The sequence below is a fragment of the Panthera onca genome, chromosome F1 (assembly GCF_046562875.1).
Source record: "Panthera onca isolate mPanOnc1 chromosome F1, mPanOnc1 haplotype 2, whole genome shotgun sequence".
In the NCBI taxonomy this organism is placed as follows: Eukaryota; Metazoa; Chordata; class Mammalia; order Carnivora; family Felidae; genus Panthera; species Panthera onca.
In genome coordinates this window covers 5,941,087-5,962,033 of record NC_138355.1, presented here as the reverse complement: position 1 = coordinate 5,962,033, position 20,947 = coordinate 5,941,087, and the positions used below count along the sequence as shown (strand labels likewise).

The window sequence follows — 20,947 nt, the reverse complement described above, 5'->3', positions numbered from 1 at the left end:
AGAAGGACAGTGTAGACAAGGAAACTGCATGTATGCGGACAGCAAGACATGAACTTTTATTTTCTCTGTGACAGTTCCTTTTGGCACATTGACGAGATTTAAGTAAATTAATTCAGACAAGTGTCGATATGTCCGTTCCGTCCATTCGTGCGTTGAGTCCGTTCGTTCAGCAAATACTGATTGAGCACCTGCTGGGGAGCAGGTATGGTCTGAGGCTCTTGGAATGCAGTTCTAAGCGTGATGACAATGACAGAACCCTGTTCTTGCGGGACTGGAAGGCACCCAACAGACATAAGACAGTAACTATGTAACTCTGTAAATGACACACTATGTTAGAAGGTGGTGAGTACTTAGAGCAGGATACGGAGAAGGGGCCAGAAGTCCAGGATGGGGAGTTGTGTCATCTTATGCAGGCTGGCCTGGGGGTAAGCCTCGCCGAGAAGGCGACAGGTGAGCAACAACTTGAAGCAGGTAAGGGGCTAGTGTGCAGTTAAATGGGAAGCACACGTTCCATGCAGAAGGATCAGCCGGTGCAAAGGCCCCGAAGTCAGAATGCGCCTCAGGAGTTCGGACGGCGTGGCTAGAGCAGGATGAGCTAGCGGGGAGGATGATGGAGACGGGGTGGAGAACAGAGGGTCGGGTAGGGCTTGTGCCCTCATCAGTACAGTCTCACTGTTACAAGGTTTTTGGGTTTTTTTTTCTGTCAGTGTAATGGGAGCCTTTTGCAGGGTTTAGAGGCATGGCACCTGGTCTCAGCATAAGGAGAGAGAGAAGGTACTGGCTTAGCCAGGATAGTCAGGCCTCTCCAGAAAGGCCGTTTTAAGACCAAAGTAAGTGAAGGAGAAGAAGAATCTGAGACAGGATCTTTTATGAAAATGACTATTTAAAAAAAAAATTTTAATGTTTATTTGAAGGGGGAGGAGAGTGAGCGAGCGTGTGAGTGGGGGAAGGGCAGAGAGAGAGGGAGACACAGAGCCTGATGCAGGGCTCGAACCCACAAACCGTGAGATCATGATCTGAGCTGAAGTCGGATGTTTAACCGCCTGAGCCCCCCAGGCGCCCCTAAAAAGGACTGTTTAAATGCCATGTTAATACTTTGCTTATATTAAATACACATGGAGCTCTTAAATTTGACCATAATTTATGCTGTTCTATATTTTTAAGTGGCTCTCTTCCTAAGAGATACCTCTTTATCAAATTTCTGTAGCTTTATTTTCTACAGTTAAGGTGTTTGGAAATATGATACGCAGAATCATTTGCTTTGATTTGCTATCAACAATAAAACATCAAGAGCACTGAATGTGTTAGTTATTTGACACTGAAAAAACAGTGACCAGCTGGGATGGTTAGGGATTTATCTTCAGAGAGGTAATATGGATTGAGATGAGTTACTCATAAGCCCATTTTATTAGCTCTCAGAGGGTGTTTTTTTTTTAATTGATTTCTTAAAAAAAATTTTTTTTGATGTTTTATTTATTTTTGAGAGAGAGAGAGACAGAGCATGAGCAGGGGAGGGGCAGAGAGAGAGGGAGACACAGAATCTGAAGCAGTCTCCAAGCTGTCAGCACAGAGCCTGACACGGGGCTCGAACTCAAGAACCGTGAGATCATGACCTGAGCCAAAGTCGGACGCCCAACCGACTGAGCCACCCAGGCGCCCCTAATTGATTCCTTTTAAATTGATTGAATCCTTAGGATTTTCTGTGCTAATCATCGTGCATCTGCAAATAGGAAGGTTGTGTTTTTGCCTCTTTGATCTATCTGTGTGCTTTTCATTTCTTTTTGCTGTACTGGCTAGAATCCCCAGCGCTGTGTTGGAGAAGAGTGATGAGAATATACATCCTGGCTTTCTTCCCAGTCTTAGGGGGAAGCCTTCAGTGTTTTGCCCTCAAGCGTAATATTAGCTACACATTTTTTGTAGGTGCTCTTTACCAAGTCAGAAGTACACATCTATTTCTGTATTTCTGAGAGTTTTTATCACAGATAGTTGTCGAAATTTGTCAAGTATTTTTTCTGCATTTATCGATATGAACGTGTGATTTTTCCCCCTTTTGTTAGCCTATAAATATGGTGGATTAGATTGGTTGATTTTGAAATATTGGACCAAACTTACATCCCTGGAATATATACATCACTGGTCATGGTGTATAATTATTTTTATGTGTTACTGAATTTTATTCCTAGTATTTTGTTAAGGATTTTGGCATTCGTATACATGAAGAATATTGGTCTTTCGTTTTCTGCCTTTCTTTTTTTTCTTTCTTTTTTTTGTTTTTTTGTACTGCCTTTGTTTTTGTTTTCATTCTTTTATTTTTCTGTTTCCTTTCTGAGATATAGTTGACATACAACATTATATTAATTAGTTTTAGGTGCGCACATAATGGTTCAGTATTTGTATATATTGTGAAATGACCACCACAGGAAGTCAAGTTACCATCAGCACACGTAGTTACAGATTTTTTTCCTTGTGCTTAGAAATTTTAAGAGCTACTCTCTCAATGACTTTTCAGTATGTGGTACAGAATTATTAGCTGTAGTCCTCATGCTGTGCATTGCCTCCCCGGGACATAGGCATTATGTAACTAGAAATTTGTACCTGTGATCACCTTCACTCCTTCAACATGCCCTTGCACCCCTGCCTCTTAGAACCACCAATTTGTTCTCCGAGTTCCCTTTTTTCGTTATTTTGGATTCCACACATTGAGTGAGATCATGCAATATTTGTCTTTCTGACTGCCTTTATTTTAGCATAATTCCCTCAAGGTCCATCCACTTTGCCGCCAATGGCAAGATAGTGCTTATTTTAATGGCTCAGTGGTATTCCATTGTGCATACACCCCACGTTTTATTTATCCACATATCCATCATCGGACATTTAAGTTCTTCCATGTCTTGATGCTTGTGAATGATGCTGCAGTGAACATGGAATGCATACCTTTTCAATTCAGTGTTTTTGTTTTCTTGGGATAAATAATCAGAAGTGGAATTGGTAGATCCTCCAGTAGTTCTATTTTTAATTAATTAATTAATTTATTTATTTTTGAGAGAGACAGAGACAGACTGCAGCCGGGGGAGGGGCAGAGAGAGAGGGAGACACAGCAGCTGAAGCAGGCTCCAGGCTCCGAGCTGGCAGCACAGAGCCCAGTACGGGCCATGACCATGAGACCGTGACCTGAACTGAAGTCGGGTGCTTAATCGACCGAGCCACCCAGGTGCCCCTATTTGCAATTTTTTGAAGAGCCTCCATGTTTTCCAAAGTGGCTGTACCAATTTATGTTTCCACTAACAGTGCACAAATATTACTTTTTATCTGCAACACGTGTTTATAACACTTGTTCATAACAACACTTGTTATATCTTGTCTTTGGACAGCAGCCGTTCCAACAGGTGGGAGGTGATAGCTCATCATGGTTTTGATTGGCATTGACCTGATGATTTATGACGTTGAGCACCTTTTCATGTACCTGTTGGCCATCTTTATGTCTTCTTTAGGGGGAAAAAAAAAAGAAAAAGTCTATTCAGATCTTCTGCCCATTTTTTAATCAGATTGTTTGCCATTGAGTTTTACGAGTTACTAAAATATATTTTCTGTATTAACCCCTTCTCAGATATGTGATTTGCAGGTATTTTCTCCCATCCATTAGGTTGCCTTTTTATGTTGTGGATGGTTTCCTTTGCTCTCCAGAAGTAAGTTGAATGTTGTCCCACTTGTTGATTTTTGCTTTTGGCACTCTTTGGCTGTGGTATCAGTGTAGTGCTGGCCTCATAAAATGAGTTTGAACATATTCTCTCCTCTTTCACTTTTTGGAAGAGTTCAAGAAGGATTGGTGTTAATTCTTTTTACAAGGTTTGTTAGAATTCACCAGTAAAACCGCCAGGTCCTGGGTTTTTCTTTGTTTGGAGGTTTTTGATTATTAATTCAGTATCTTTAGCATTATTGGTCTGTTTAGATTTTTTAATTTATTCACAATTCAGTTTTGTTCAGTTTTAGGTTTCTATAAATTTATCCGTTTTTCTAGGTTATCCAGTTTGCTGGCATGTAATTGTTCATAGTAGTCTCTTATGATCTTTGTATGTGCTGCCCATTGAAATGTTTCCTCTTTCTGATTTTATTTATGAGTTGTCGGTTTTTTTTTTAAGTCTAGCTAAAGTTTTGCCCATTTTGACTGTCCAAAAACAATCTCTTAGTTACATTGATCTTTTCTTCGTTTTCCTGATGTTTGTTTCATTTATTGTTTCTCTGATCTTTGTTAATTCCTTTCTTCTGCTAACTTTAGATTTAGTTTGTTCTTTTTCTAGCTGCTTGATATGTAAAGTTAGGTGTTTGAGGGCTTTCATTTTTTTAATGTAGAGGTGTTTATGGCCATGAATTTCCTTCTTAGAACTGCATTTGCCATATTTCATATGGCATATAGTGTTTCCATTTTTGTCTGTTACAAGATATCTTTTTAATTTCCTTTTTAATTTCTTTTTGTGATCCATTGGTTATTCGGGAGTGTGTTGTTCAATTTCCACATTTTTATGAATTTTCCAGTTTCGTCCTTTATTGATTTCTAATGTCATACTTTTGTGCTTGGGAAAGATCCTTGGTATCGTTTGCTAAATTTCTTAAGACTTGTTTTGTGAGGTGCCCACATGGCTCAGACAGGTAAGTGTCCAACTTCGGCTCAGGTCATGATTCCACAGTTTGTGGGGTCGAGCCCCACATTGGGCTCTGTGCTGACAGCTCGGAGCCTGGAGCCTACTTCAGATTTGTGTCTCCCTCTCTCTCTATGCCCCTTCCCTGCGCTCGCTCGCTCTCTCAAAAATAAATAAACATTAACATTTTCTTTCAAAAAATTAAATAATACTTGTTTTGTAAACTTGCTTGTTTTTTAATCTATTTATCCTGGAGAATGTTCCATGTGTGTTTGGGAAGAATGTATATTCTGCTGCTATTGGAGGGAATGTTCTATATATGTCTGTTAGATCCACTTGTTCTAAAGTATAATTCACATTCCTTTCACATATAATTCACATTTCCTTATAGGTTTTCTGTCTAGATGATGTATCCAATGTTGGAAGTAGGGTATTGAAGTCCCCTACTGTATCGTATTGTTTATTTATCCCTTCAGATCTGGTGTATCTGCTCAGTATATTTAGATGCTACGGTGTTAGGTGCATATGTATTTATAATTGTCATACCTTCTTGACAAATTGACCTTTTTATTGTCATATGGTAGCTTTTTTGTCACTTGTTACTATTTTTGACTTAACATCTATTTTGTCTAACTATAGCTACCCTTGTTTTCTTTTGGTTTCCACTTGGATGAAATACCTTGTTCTAATCCCTTCATTTTGAGCCTTTGTGTCTCCTTAAAGCTGAAGTGAGGCTTTTATAGACAGCATATAATTGGGTCTTGGTTTTATTCATCCAACCACTCTAGGTCTTGTTGTTGGAGAATTTAATCCATTTATATTTAAAGTAATAAAAGATTGGGATTTCCTAATGTCATCTTACTGTTTTCTGAGTGTTTTGTAGTTCCTTTGTTTAAGTTCCTCTCTTAACTGACTTCATTTGTAAGTTAATCATTTTCTATAGCGTTAAACTCTGATTCCCTTTTATCTTTTGTATTCCTACTGTAGCTTTTTGCTTTATGCTTAGTATGAGGCTGACATAAAGTATTTTAGTTATAACAGTCTGTTGTATGTTGATAACGATTATAGTTGTGAAATATAACTTAGAAAGTTTAGGAGGAGAAGAAAATCCTTATGGATTTACCCATATTTTAAAATATCTATCTATCTATCTATCTATTTATTTATTTATTTAAATGCTTATTTTTGAGAGAGAGAGAGCGTGCACACATGCACACAAGTGGAGGAGGGGCAGAGGATCTGAAGCAGACTCTGTGCTCACAGCACAGAGCCCGATGCATGGCTTGAACTCACAAACTGTGAGCTGAAGTCGGACCCTTAACTGACTGAGCCACCCAGGTGACCCAATTTACCCAATTTTTATATACCATGCTCTGTATTCCTTCTTGATATTGGTGAGCTCCTTGTTCTCTTATTTTCTGTTTAGAGGATTTCCTTTAGCCATTTAAAAAAAAATTTTTTTTTAATGTTTATTTTTGAGGGAGAGTGTGTGTGCAAGTAGGGAAAGGGCAAAGAGAGAGGGGGAGACACAGAATCCCAATCAGGCTCCAGGCTCTGAGCTGTCAGCACAGAGCCTGATGCGGGGCTTGAACGCATAAACCGTGAGATCATAACCTGAGCCGAAGTCAGACACTTAACTGAGCCACCCGGTTGCCCCTTCCTTTAGCCATTTTTTTTTTAAAGACAACCCTGCTCTCAGCAAATTCTCTTAGTTTTTATTCATCTGAGAATGTCTTAGTTTTCTCTTTATGACTAAAGAATATTTTTACAGGACATAGGATTCTGGGTTGATAGTTTTTTGTTTAAGCATCTGAAAAATATATTGTACCACTTTCCTTAGGACTCTGTGGTTTATGAGGAGAAAATCACAGTCATTCTGAGGGTTTTTTCCCCCTTTATCTAGGGTGTTGTTTTTTTCTGGCTGCTTGCAAGGTTTTTCTTCTTTTATAGTTCTCTGATGTTTAATGGTGTGTTTTGGCATGGTTTTCTTGGGGTTTATTCTGTTTGGGATTTGTTCCTCTTCTGTAATAAAGACACATAAATGTGTCTTTCCACGTTTTTCCACTTAATTACTTTGAGTACTTTTACAGACCTGCCTACTGATGACTTAGATGTTACATCTTTTGTTATCAATCCACAAATCGTTGGGTCTCTGTCCATTTTTGTTTTCATTCTGTTCCCCCCCCCCCCCCCCCCCACTATTTAGATTGGTCAATTTCTACCGCTTTATCTTCCATTTCACTGATTCTTTCCTGTGATGGAAAGAATCCTCTGATGGGTTCCTCTGTGGAACCCAACAATCCAGATTTTTTTTACATTTATTTCTAAATTTTCCATTTTGTTTTTTGTAAACTTGTTTATTTGCTGAGACTTGCTGTATCTTCGCTTGAGTCTTCTGTTCGTTCATTTATTTCAGATATGTCCGTAATTGCTCGGTGGAGCATTTTTATCATAGCTGGTTTAATGTCTTGCCAGATATTTCTAACATCTCTATTATTTCATTGTCTGCATCTGTCGATTTCCTTTTCTCATTCAAGTTGAGATTTTCCTAGTTCCCGATAGGATGACTGATTTTCAGTTAGTGACTCTGGATCTTATTTGCACTTTTCCATTTTCACCAGCTTTTCCCGATACCACTCCAGCAGCGGTGGCTTGCCAGGTTGAGGTGGAGGTTCACTTTCCCCACTTGGCCTCCTGCGATACCCAGAGAAGGGCTCCTCGTTATTTCCGGAGGAGGTTGGGTTTCCACCAACTCGGTGGTGGGCATCGCCCTCGTACCGCCGGGCAGTGGCGGACGTTCTTCCTTCTCTGACACCAGCCCAACGCAGGGACGGTGGACAACCTCACTGCTGCCGCTGGGAGGGTGCGGAAGTGCTAGTTGCCCATGTGGTCTTCACGGACATTGCATGTGAAACGCGCATGTTACGGCCAGTGGCCCTTTAGCAGTCCTCTGAGTACCCTCATGCCTCATGGTGTGTCTGTTTCTGGGTGCTTCATCATAGCCTGACGTGATTGAGGTCTGGCTCTTCACGTGTCCTTCGCTGACAGACGTGGTTGTGGAGTAAGTTGTTTCTATTGTTTAACTTGAGTGGAACAGTTACTTCCTGAAAGTTTTCAGTCTTGCTAATTTGCCCCTTTCCTGGTCCTTTGGGTAGAAAGAGTGGGCTTCTGTTGGGGCTTTTATTTGCTGCCCCTGTTGGCATTTCTGGATCGCCAGTTTCTTTGGCTCTGTGTCTGGGAAAAATGAACTGCAAAGAAAACCCAGAGAACTTCCCGCTGTGTTGGTCCAGTGTTCCTGACATCACAGTTTCAGGTTCCCTTGTCCCCATCGGTCATCCTTTTTCTTCTCTCCAAATTTCATTTTTCTTATGTTTGTTTTATGTATGATGTCCAGAGAAGAGGGGAAATGTATCTAATCCTTCTTTCTGGAAGCAGAAGTCTCCAGAGTAAGCTCTTCAAATATAGATCAGATCACGTCACAGTTTCTGCACACGTGCTAACGTGTCTTCCATGGATGCCCGCTGGCTCCCGGGTGAAAGTGAAACAGCTCAGCTCTGTTTCCAAGGCCCTCCGTTATCACGCAGGTCGCTGTGTCTCCAGATTTCCGCCGAAGTGAACTACGCTTAGTTCTCCTCGGTCACATTCTGAGTTTTTGCTATTTCGTTGTTTTCTCTTTTCTTTCTCCACTCCCTCTTCCTTCCCTCCTCCTTCCCTCATTCCTTCCTTCTTCATTCATTTATTTTTGCTTGTTTGCCGAAAACATTCCTCACCGTAAACTTAAGCTCCTCTAGAATACGTGTTACTGCTGACATAGGTTTTTATTTGTATATTGCTTTATTTCCCTCGCCTGACTGCTAGACAGTAAGCTTCTTGAAAATAGGAACTTGGTTCTTTCATTGATACGTCCAAGTGCACGGAAGAGTGCGTGACACGTAAAAAGCCCAAGTCAGTATGGGTTGACGAGTGACCAGTGAAACTTCGCTCTTGGAAACGTCCGACCGCTTCCCAAGATGTCTTCCTAATACGTCTTTCCGGGCAATTCGCGACACACTCACCCCTTACGTACAAGTCAGCGGTGCCTGGAAGGAGGCCTCTAACTGGGGAAATTGGTTACCGTTGACCTGTTGATGGAGATTTCCTTCTTCACTTTCCTCCTACTTACTCCCTAAATGCAGAGGCTATAGGACTGCTCTTCACTCGTTCTATTTTAGCTTTTCCCAGGGGCGGGGCAGAACCAGTGAAAACGAGGTGAAGAGAAAGGGCAGATCCTGTTTTTAGCATTCTTCCTTCCCAGCAGCTCTTGGGCATGTGCTGGTCTCAGTGTGCCCAGGATTCCATCCCATCTCGTTCTTTTTTTTCATCATTCATTCATTTTTAAGCCTCTTTTTACCTATTGCAGTAAAATGTACATAACATAAAGTGACCATTTTATCCATGTCTGAGTGTCACATCAGTGGTATATAACACATTCACGTGCTGTGCGGCTGTCACGCTCCGTCCCGGCAGCCCAGTATCTTCCCAGACGGAAACTCGCTGCCCATCAAACACCAGCTGCCCGGTCCTCCCACACCCAGCCCCTGGCACCCGCCCTTCTTTCTGCGTCTCTGCATTTGACTGCTCTGGGAGCCTCACGTGAGTGCAGTCATAAAGTATTTGTCCCTCCGTGGCTGGCTGACTTCACTTAGCAGCGTCTTCACGGTTCACCCATGTTGTAGCCTGTGTCGGATTTCCCGTCTTCTACAACATTCTGCGTGTATGCAAATACTCCCTTCTGTTTTTACATTCGTCACCGACGCACTTGGGTTGCTTCCCCATGTTGTTTATTGTAAATAGTGCCGCCTTGCACATGAGGGAACATATATCAAGTCCAGAAGTAGAATTCCTGAATTTGTACGGAAATTCATGTTCAGTGTTTTTAGGAATTGCCGAACCGTTTTCCGCAGTGGCTGTGCCATCCTGTTCCCACTGGCAACACAGTCCTTCTCAGCTCAGCCCATAAACATCCTTATTGAGGTACTGTTCCGTACCAGAAATTATACTGGGTACTGGAGGCAGAGTGGTAAGGCTGGGGATAACCTCTGTGTCTCGTTCACAGTTAAACCCACGCTATCCTAAACATTTCAATGTAAAAGCTAGAGATAATAGAAAACAGGCTCTTCTAGGAACCTGCCCTACGAGTAGCCTTGACTATAGTCATGGCTTTAAAGAAAAGTCCAAATCACCTTTGTTTTTTTTAAATTTATGTATTTTTTTGAGAGAGAGCGAGAGACCGTATGTATGAGCGGGGGAGGGGCAAACAGGGAGGGAGGGAGAGAGAGAATCCCAAGCAGGCTATGCACTGTCAGCTCAGAGCCCAACTTGGGGCTCGATCTCAGAAGCTGTGAGATCACGACCTGAGCCAAAATCAAGGGTCGGCACCCCCAAATCACCTTCTGTTAGCTACTTCTTAAGCTAGATCTTTGTGTAGACAATTACACACCACCAGTGCCTGTATATCTTTTCTTTCCCTATGGCAGTGTTCTCCAATATATTGAGACTCCTAGAAGATTTTAATAAAGTTATAATTACTTACAATTTCTTTTTAAAATCTGCTTTCCTTATCACACTCCAAACTCCCAAGAAGGTAAGACAGAGTTTCCTTGTGTCATCTAATGGACACTCAGCAGATGAAAGTATAAATTCATACTCTCATTTGATATTTTTCCCTGAGAAGATACGGGAGTGGTTTCTTGTTTCCTGAATAATTATTGTAATCTCTAATGTGCTTTGTAACCCCCTTTTTTTTGTTGCCTGGAGATGGGTGGTTTGTCTGTCTCTCCAACCCTAAACTAACTATTCCCCTCTCCCTCTGTCTGTCTGTCTCACACACACACACACACACACACACACACACACACACACTGCCCTGCATCATGTAAATGAAGGAGAAGGATAGGGAGTGGAGGGAGAGGGGTAGGTATAGGGGAACCTGTTTCCCCGTCATGATTGGAAGTCAGATCTCTTCCCATCTCAGAAGAGTCCTGGGTTATTTTAGGAATCAGAACGTAAGGGAGAAGCGGTGATACTGTGTCTGCACAGATCAGGGAGAGGTGCTTTGACTGTGCTTCTGATGCCGCCCTGGTCACAGTCCTCGCCCCTCGCGGGTGGTCCGTGCTCCACATCGAGTCCCGCGGCAGCCGTGGCCTCTTCCCCGGTCCTCCTCCCCCAGCTCCCATAGAACCTGCCACACGATCTACATTTGTGTTTCTGCTTCATTTATGATTTGTGGGGTATTACTCTTTATCTTCCTGACCTGGTTATCTCCTTCAAGACCGAGTCTATTTAATATTTCTCTTCCATGCCACACAGTGCAAAGAAAATTTCCTTATTGTGTTTTTGTCCCTTATTAAATCCTCATAGGAACGATTGAATTTCCCAGCTGTCCTAGCAGCAGTGAGCTAGGAACCATTTGGTTGGAGTGTGCTAGCCTGTTGTGCTGGTCTGCTTCTGCTCTTTACTCACAAAAACTGCTTTTTAGTTACTTGGCCTAGAATGGTATGGCTCATCGTGTTGCGTGAGGTATTTTTTGATAGTCTCTGAGGATTTCTTTCTTTCTTTTTTTATTTAAAAAAAAATTTTTTTTTTACCGTTTTTTATTATTGAGAGACAGAGACAGAACATGAGCATGGGAGGGGCAGAGAGAGAGGGAGACACAGAATCCCAAGCAGGCTCCAGGCTCTGAGCTGTCAGCACAGAGCCTGATGCGGGGCTCAAACTCACAAACCGAGATATCATGGCCTGAGCCGAAGTTAGACGCCCAACCGACTAAACCACCCAGGCGCCCCACTGAGGATTTCTTTCAAAGTCTTCATTGAATTCACCATTTGTTGTAGTGAAAGTAAATGTTCATGTGCCTTAGCCATTTGATAGTTGTCGGCCAAAATTCAGTGTATTCTGGACTTTTCTTGAGTTGGGGTTTTTATCTTTGGGGAAATGCATAATTCTGTGTGTATCAGATTGGAAGCTTTTATAAATAATCGAGTGAGCTTGTCTTCTCCGACCCTTCTGTGTGAAACACGAAAACCTGACACGTAATTCACAGATACACTTACCAACTCCATTGCAAAGCAGCCAAAGTGACATGGCTGAAAGAAAACCAAAATTTAACCCACGTTGAAAGGGAACCATAAACCACTGAAGGCCGCCACCGAAGCCGCCCCATGGAGTCGTTTTGCTGTAAACTTGATGTGATGCAGACAGTTTATAAAACACTGATTTCATTTTTGTTGCTAATGAAGAGCAGTAGAGATAAGCGAATGACTCCGTAATTTGCAGAAAACCTTCACCACGCTGGGGAAAGACTCTTCAGAGTAGAAGAAAGTAGGCGAATGAGACGGGATCACAATGCGTGCCATCTGACTGCTTCAGGCTGGCACACCGTAGCCATGAACAGGACCAAAGTTAGACCCTCAAAGGACAAAAGTCAGCCATGTCACATACTAAATTTTCACTCCTAATTATTAGAAATAAACTTTTGAGGGGCGCCTGGGTGGCTCAGTCGGTTAGGCGTCCGACTTCAGCTCAGGTCACGATCTCACGGTCCGTGAGTTCGAGCCCTGCATCGGGCTCTGGGCTGATGGCTCAGAGCCTGGAGCCTGCTTCCGATTCTGTGTCTCCCTCTCTGTCTGCCCCTCCCCCGTTCATGCTCTGTCTCTCTCTGTCTCAAAAATAAAAACGTTAAAAAAAAAAAATTAAAAAAAAAAAAGAAATAAACTTTTGACATCTTAAAAATGTTAAAACCTTAAAATAACAGGAAAGTATCACTTACAAATGTTTCAAGGAAATTAGTATAAACAGAAAAATTCCTGCAGGAAATGCTGAAACTTGAGAAAATGATAAAATATACTTTGCTGAACATAAGACTAAATATCCCATGATCTTTAAGGTTAAACATCTTATGATGTTGCAGTGTTCTTCAAGTAAAACATTTATTAAATTAGACTGCTGAAGTTATTCTGTTGAGACAGAACAAAAACTAGTTACATGCAACTTCACAGATGTTGTTGAAAATTGTTGAAAACCGTGGTATCCATAAATGCATCTACACTCTCAAAACACCTCAGATCAATAAGCTCTTAATAAATCTATAAATTTAGGGCACTGAATATCAGTAAATTGTTTTGTTGAAGGACTCCAGCAGCAGTTAGTATGGGATACACGAACGCATTTAAGTGACTTCTTGGCTACAGGACTCTCTATACACATAAAATCTCTTTACGGTAGGACCAGTGTCTTATGAACGTGACTTCATTTATTGAAAGCGTTGGACTCAGCAATACACAATACTTTGTGCATCGTCTATTCCCACACCTGAATTTGCCAGACCCGGGGGATCTTGTTAAAATACGGATCTGATTCATCAGGTCTGGTTTGAGGCCCGAGATTCTGCATTTCTGGCAAGCTCGCAGGTGTTCCTGCTACTGTGTGGGGATGACTCTCCGAGTGGGAAGGTTTTGTAAAGAGCAGAAATTGACAGTGAATGTGTGTAGATTTCTCGGTTTTGTGGGCTTCAGTTCTTCAGCTTGCCAATCTACTTCTGATGCCGTGACCATTTCGTGTCAATTTATCCAATTTTATGCAGGCAGTGTGTTCAAATGAGTGAGGCTGTTCTGTTTCGTAATAACTCTTCTGAAGTGATGATGTTAAGAATTGTCGCTTTCCCAGAAGAAGAGGCCGATGCAGGATTTCCTGAGTCCTCGTCTCCGCTCCAAGACCCATTTAGCAGTGTGACCTCAGGCCAGATATCCAGCTCTCCTGGCCTCAGTTTCTTCTTCTAGAAAATGGAGGAGCTGACCTAGATCAGAGGCGTTCGCGTATTTACTTTCCGAAATCAGAGTTTGTTCTTCAGATAACCGCTAGTGAAACTGGCCTGCAGCCATGAGAAGCACAGCCGTCTTAATAATTTGACTAAAGTCGGTGCAGGAATGCTGATAACCAAACATAGAGGAAAATGGGTCTGTTTTGTCCAGTTGGTTGCTTTTGATTTTTTTGATAGTTTTAAGCTTCTAATTGGCTCTGAAGGTACTTTTCTGGAAGTATGGTCTTCTTTTTCTAACAGAAACGTAAGACGTTTTTCATGCAAGCGTTACACACTTTCACACTGATATTAGCCGTACCCTTTCTTCATTCAGTGAACTTGACAAGCACTTAATTGTCGCGAGTTATAGTCCTACTGGAAGGGGTGTCTATAAGCCTAATACAAATTCAGGATATGTTATTTTTTTCCACTTAGTTGTTTGAAACCTTGGTTTCGAGCATTTGTTTTTATATGAACACTACCATAAACACTGTTGTCTCTTTTTAGAATCAAGTCACTTGGAACAGCAACTTGAGGAAGCCAACGCGGTGAGGACAGAGCTAGATGACGCTTTTAGGCAAATCAAGGCTTACGAAAAGCAAATCAAAACACTACAACAAGACAGGGAAGAATTAAACAAGGTAAAAATACATGGATAAATTGTTAAACCCGGTTTTAGATTCTTAATCTTACTTAATTTGTATTCTAAAAGCTTTCGTAATGAGTTACAAGAACATAAAGTATATGTTGTAAAACGTTTAATTATTTTGGTATGTGTCATTTGAGTAATAGCTAGTAATGAAGACATTTACATACTGTCAAGATTTTTAACATTCAGAATCATCTGTTCTTTTGAAAAGTCTAATCAAAGCACTTGATTAAAAGTAAATGTTTTAAAAAATATTACGGAATAAGCAAACAGTGAGATATGTGTCATGTCTTTGGACAAATAAAAACTAAAGGCATATTTTCATTGTGATTTGCTGATATGAACATTCTTAAAAGATTAGAATAAAAAATTTCTTTAATGTTTTAATTATTTTTTAAAATGTCAATTTATCTTTCAAAGCACGGATGAAGAAGCTAAAGTTATTTTCATAAGAACTTGATATAATACTTAAACAGTATTAGAAGCATCAACAAAATTTATTAATAGCAAAGACAACCTAACACATCCCATAAATAATACACACCAGAGAAAAACATTTTACTTAAACCACTCAGAATGTGTACTTTGCCTTTCATTAACAAATTTAAAAATGTTGGAGTTAATACTAGCCGACACAAAAAAGAAATGAGTGGTTTATGGCTTATGTAAATTGTATTCAGTGATGCAGTATATAATTGATAATATAATGGAGTTCTTTTGGGGAAGATCTTAAACTCTTGCTGCCAGTAAAGAAATGAAGGCAATTAAAAATAAAACAAATAACCTTTTGCTGATGAAGCTAATCGAAAAGACTAACAGAGAAAGCTGTAAAGGTTAAATTGAATTTGATTAGTATCTTTTCGCTTTTTTCTTAATGCAATTATAAGCAGTTTTGTGTACAGATCCATTTAAATTCATGGTCAACTTAATAAAATTTGGAATTTATAACAGATGTTATATTTGTTTTAGTAATATTACAGTAATATTATAATAATATTAGTGGTAGCTGTTATGTATATAAAGGTAGGATTATTCAGCCAAACTTAGTAAACATAAAAAAAGATGAGAATCCAACATCTAGATTTATAGTAGCAAGTATCTTGCCAATTTTATTAAGTTTTAATGTTAAAAATCCTTTTTTAGTATATTTTGAGAAGAGGGTAGTGCTATAAAGAAATATTATATTGGTATTTTAAGGGATATGCTTAATATCCTACAGGCAGCAGATAATCTTTTTAACATTTTTTTCTTTAGATACATATAAAAGAATAAACGTAACATTATATGAGTTTTGATGCACATAATATAATGCCTGTCTCTGAACCTACCATCTGACTTAAGGAATAGGAACATTATGAATTTTGTGGCATAGCCCTGGCCAGTCATTTTTTTTATTCCCTTCTCCTTATTGTCCGTCACTTCCTTACTGAAAAATACTTTTTATCCCTTATTACTATAATCTCTAAATAATGTATAATAGGAGATAACAAGTAGAGCATAGGGGATATAATACTCTAACAGAGCTGTGTGGTGACAGAGGGTAACTATGCCTATCACGGTGAGCACTGAGTAACGTACAGAACTGTCCAATCACTATGTTGTACACCTGAAACGAGCATAACGTTCTATGCTCGTTATACTTCAGTGAAAACAAATAAAAATGCCAGTGCCAAATGCTGAAGATGAGCTTATAATCTGATACCTTATTTCTGGAAAGCTAATTTGCAACAAGTATCCAAAGCCTTCAAATACTAAAGTCCTCGATGTAATAATTCCATTTGTCGAAATGTAACTCAAGAAGATAATCAGACATTGAAGCAAAGATTTGTTCACAGAGAACAAATTACGACATTTATAAAAGAAAAATATTAGAAACTGCCAAAATGCCCGACCAGTTCATATGATGAAATATTATATAGCCATTAAACCTGGTGGCTAAAGAATTTTTAATGCCACAGGAAATGGAAATACACATACGTTATTTGGTGTGGCTTGTTTCTGAGCTGTGTAAAGTGGTACATGCAGTTTTGCACGGTTTGTTGTTTCACTCGTTGTATTTCTAAGATGCATCCATGGGACTGTAGGGCACTCATTTATCTGCTGTATGGTACACCATTATGTGAACGCTCCAGAATCTCTCTAGTCAGTTGTTTGTCTGCAGACATTAAAGTTGCTTACACTTGATAGCCACTATAAATGAACGTTCTTGAAATATGTATGCTGATTTGCACACACTTGTACACAGAATCACGAGTAGAATAATTGGGTCATAATTGATGCAAATATTGTTTTTTATGGTAATGCCAAATCGTTTTCCACGGATTGTACCAATTTACACTCCCACTCCCACCACCCGGTCTATATTCAACAATACTTCATGTTACTAGATAGATTATTTTGGCCAACCCCATTGAAGTTCGTGTTTTAGGTCTAGAACCATGTTTTATTTATGGTCTTAATTTCTCCAATTACTAATGAGGTTGAGTATCTCACGTATGCCCACTTATCAGTTCTGTTTCTTCTGTGAAATGCCTCTCAGTATCTTTTGTACATTTTCCTGTTGGGTTTTTTTTGTCTTTTTCTTACTGGTTTGTTAAGAATTCTTGAAAATTTCTATATTGATCTTTTGTCAGTTGTGTCTATTAAGATGCCTCCCAGTTAGAGGCTTGACTTTTCATTTTCTTTATGGGAGCTTTTGAGTAACAGAAGTTCTGAGTTTTAATGTAGTCAACCATATTGATCTTTCTTTTTAGAGATTTGCTGGCTCATGTAAGAAACCTAAGGCTAAAATTCTCAGTTTTGTTTTTTGTTTTTAAAGTTCTCGGTTTTTATTTTGACGTTTTAAAGTTTGGCCTTTGGTATTTAAATTTTAACATACCAGATTTATTTTTTCATATCATGTGAGATATAGGGATCCAATCAGATTTTCCTCTGTAGCTAATAGTTGTTCATTTACTAAATAGGCCGTCTTTTCCACAGTGACGTGCAGCGTCACCTGTCACATTTCCATTTATGCAAGACTCTGTTATCTCACCTCTCCATTCCTTAAAAACTGTGATGAGATCTTTTTTTTTTTAATTTTTTTTTTTAACGTTTATTTATTTTTGAGACAGAGAGAGACAGAGCATGAGCAGGGGAGGGTCAGAGAGAGAGGGAGACACAGAATCTGAAACGGGCTCCAGGCTCTGAGCTGTCAGCACAGAGCCCGACGCGGGGCTCGAACTCACGGACTGTGAGATCATGACCTGAGCTGAAGTCGGCCGCTTAACCAACTGAGCCACCCAGGCGCCCCAAAACTGTGATGAGATCTTAATTAAAATTGTGTTAAATCTGTAGAGTCATTTCAGGAGAATTGACGTCATTACAACATTGAATCTTTAGGTTCCTACTATCCACATTTATTAATATTATTCCAAACGCACACACAGATTTCAAGACCAGAGCATAGAATTGTGATGTACATACAGCAGAAATACGCACACTGCTTCCCTGGGTGCTGTCTTACCTCTGGGCCGGTGCAATGAGAGCTGGATAGATAAAGCCCTATACACACATGTGCGTGCGCACACACGCGCACACACACACATATATTTAGATGTATGTATATACATCTGTATATGTATGGAGTCTGTGTTGTGGATGAGGAATCCTAAAAACGTGAGGGTGTTTTATATAAAGGAGGAGAGGCAGATGCTTCCTACTCCCTGCCCCCCATCATCTCCACCCATCCTTCTGAGAGTCTCCTTGGAAGTGTAAAGAGAAGAGTCTAGGACCCTTTGGAATATAAATAAAACACTCCAGTGGGAAAGATAAGCCCAGAGCCTCCAGCTCTATAAAGAGGGTGGCTCCCTGATCCAGGCTCCTCTCTCCCACCTCTGTTGAAATATAAGCACATACATCCAGGAGTTAAATCTCTTCGAGTTTCTCATTCTAAATTAGTCATAAATTTATAAGGCTTGCTTTTAGCCCAGGTCCCGACTTTCAGTACAAAGTTTTAGGAAGGTCTGTCTGTACAAAACCATAAAAATCTTTCCTCTGGAGCCCCACGGTCTTTCCATCCACAAGCTTGGTAGATTTCACCATATCTTTAACATCTTAAATGTTTTAACATAAAATTTTAATGCAGGTCTCATTTACCTTTCTTTAAATTTACTGTTCTATTTTTTTCATATTTTAAATGGTATCTTTATAGTTTCTTACTGATTTTGCTTCGGCAACATTGCTAAATTCTTATTAATTGTACTAATATATTTGAGATTCTTAGGGTTTTCTGCAAATAATGACGGTTTTGTTTCTTCTTTTAATTTTTATGACTTTTCTTTCTTCCCTTGTCTCACTGTATTAGCTACGACCCACAGTACAGTGTTGAATAGAACTGGTGATAGCAGGCTTTCCTGTCTTAGTCCTGGTTTCAAAGAAAATGCCTTTACTGTTTCACCACTAATAATGTTTTCTGTAAGTTTTTGGTAAACGCTTCTTATCAGGTTAGGAAAGTTATCTTCTATTCCTATTTTGCTAATCATTTTTATAATGGGTATCAGACTTATTAAATACGCTCTTCTGTACTCTATTACAACAGATTTCTAGGAATTTGTTAATATTTATTGATGTGATTATATGATTGTTCTTTAATGACTTGGTTTGGTAAGTTATATTTATAGACTTTTTCTAATGTTAAACCATTTTTGGATTTCTGGGTTAAACCATAATTGTGCATATAGTACCTCCTAAATAACAATATGCCAGTGTATGTAACACTTATGTAATGGCACTGCTATTGGAGTGTTTTACGTATATTAGATCATTTAATCTTTATAAGAGCCTTGTGATTTAGGTATTATTGTTGTTGTTGCTGCTGTTGTTATTAGTATTTTATAAATGATGAGACCACGCACAGAGAGGTCAAGTACACTTGCTTAAGTGTACACTTGAGCTCACTTGCTCAAGATCATAGAGCTAAAAAGTGATGGAGCTAGAATTCCAACACAAGAAGTTTAGGTCCAGAGTTCATGCTTATCTACTTTATATATCACTGAAGCTGATTTGCTGATGCCGTTTTTTTGTTTTTTTTTTTTTTTAATATTTGATTTGTTTTTATCAGTAAAATTGGCTTGTAATTTTTTTCTTTTATTTTTCTGGTGTTTTTTATGGTATCAAGAATATATTGGTCTCCTAGAATGAGTTGTGTAGCATTGCCTCTTTTTCTCTTCTCTAGAAAAGTTTGTATAAGAATGTTTGTTCCTTGAAACACTGGAGGAATCACTTGTAAAACCATCTGAGTTTGGAAATTCTCTCCCTCTGAGGGGATGGGGAGAGTTTGTTAACTATTATTTAGGTACTTTAATCACTACAGGACTATTGAGGGATTCTGTTTCTTCTTGAAGCAGTTTTGATGAATTGTATTTTTGTAGGAATTCATTCATTTCAAAAGTTAACAAATTGATTGGCATAAAGTTTTCACTGTATCCTTTTATTAGCTTTTTTAATCTTTTCCAGGTTTGTAGTCATAATCTTTTTTTTCTTTCTTAACATTGTTTCTTTTTGTATTTATTCTTTGTTTGATCTCACCATAAGTTGATTATTTTTCTCAACTTTTGGCTTTGTTGATGTTCATTATGACATTTCTTTTTCATTAGTTTATGTTCTTATTTTTATTATCATCTTATGTTGGTGGAAGCATTAGTGTGTTCTGTCTCTTTCTATGTGGAATTTCACTAAATTTAAACTTTTGTTTTAGTTTCAATACAAGTGTTTCAAGCTATAAATCTCCCCCTAGGTAAACCTTTTACTGAATTCTCATTTTATTATATGTGCTGAACATTTTTATTGTTTATATTTTCAACTTCTTTTTTAGTTCTAAATATTTTAACATGCTTTATGACTTTTCTCCTTGACCAATGAGGTATTATGGAATTTAGCCTTTTTAGAAATTTCTATTGTAATGGTGATGTTATCAAAGAACTTGAACTGTTGATATCTGTTCTTTGAAATCTGCTGAGACTTGTTTCATGGCCTAAACAGACTGTTCCATTTTCAAATGTTCACTATATGCCTGAAAAGAATGTGTGTTCCCAGTATTGGGTGCAAGCATCTATATATGAAGTTTGATAATCTCTATATTCAGTATTTTTTAACTGCTTGGTTTATCTATTAATGATTGTCAAGTCAAAATTTCTCATTATCATGATGTGTTCACCAATTTTTCTATGATGATTTTGCAATTTCTTTGTAATCTATTTTGAGTCTGTCCTATGGAATGCTATCCTAACCATTTTTAAAATGTACAGTTCAGCAGTGTAAATTATATTCATGTTGTTGTGCAACTAATCTCCAGAATTTTTCCATCTTGCATAATTTTTTCTTGAAATTTAATTGAGTTTTTGTTTGTTTTTGTTCCCACATTTCTCACTACTTGTTTTAACAGTTTCTAATGGTTGCTCTTGAATATTATCATGCATATTTAACAAAGTCTCAATTATTATCTCCCCCAAAATTTAAGGACCTCTAATTCTGTTACTTCTTTCCAACTGTTGTGTTATTTTTGACAGTATTTTACTTATATCCTTTCTGTTTACAAATGAGACATGTTTATAATACAGTCTTCTCTGCATATTTGCATTCATATTTATGTTCACAAGTGTCTTGGCCCTCCCATTTCTCTGTCATTAGACTTTGCTTTTTTTTTTTTAATTTTATTTTTTATTTTTTAAAATTTACATCCAAATTAGTTAGCATATAGTGCAACAATGATTTCAGGGGTAGATTCCTTAGTGCCCCTTACCCATTTAGCCCGTCCCCCCTCCCACAACCCCTCCCGTAACCCTC

At 38.8% G+C, this 20,947-nt stretch overlaps 1 protein-coding gene across 16 annotated transcripts in view; it reads left to right on the top strand.

The window, feature by feature from the left end:
* CDC42BPA (CDC42 binding protein kinase alpha) overlaps positions 1-20,947 on the top strand; it is a 322,044-nt gene that overhangs the window by 180,126 nt on the left and 120,971 nt on the right. For all 16 annotated transcript variants that reach the window (XM_078441190.2, XM_078441187.2, XM_081791830.1 and 13 more), the window contains one exon: positions 13,981-14,114. In XM_078441190.2, the coding sequence (XP_078297316.1) occupies positions 13,981-14,114 (134 nt within the window). The remainder of the gene's footprint in view (positions 1-13,980; positions 14,115-20,947) is intronic.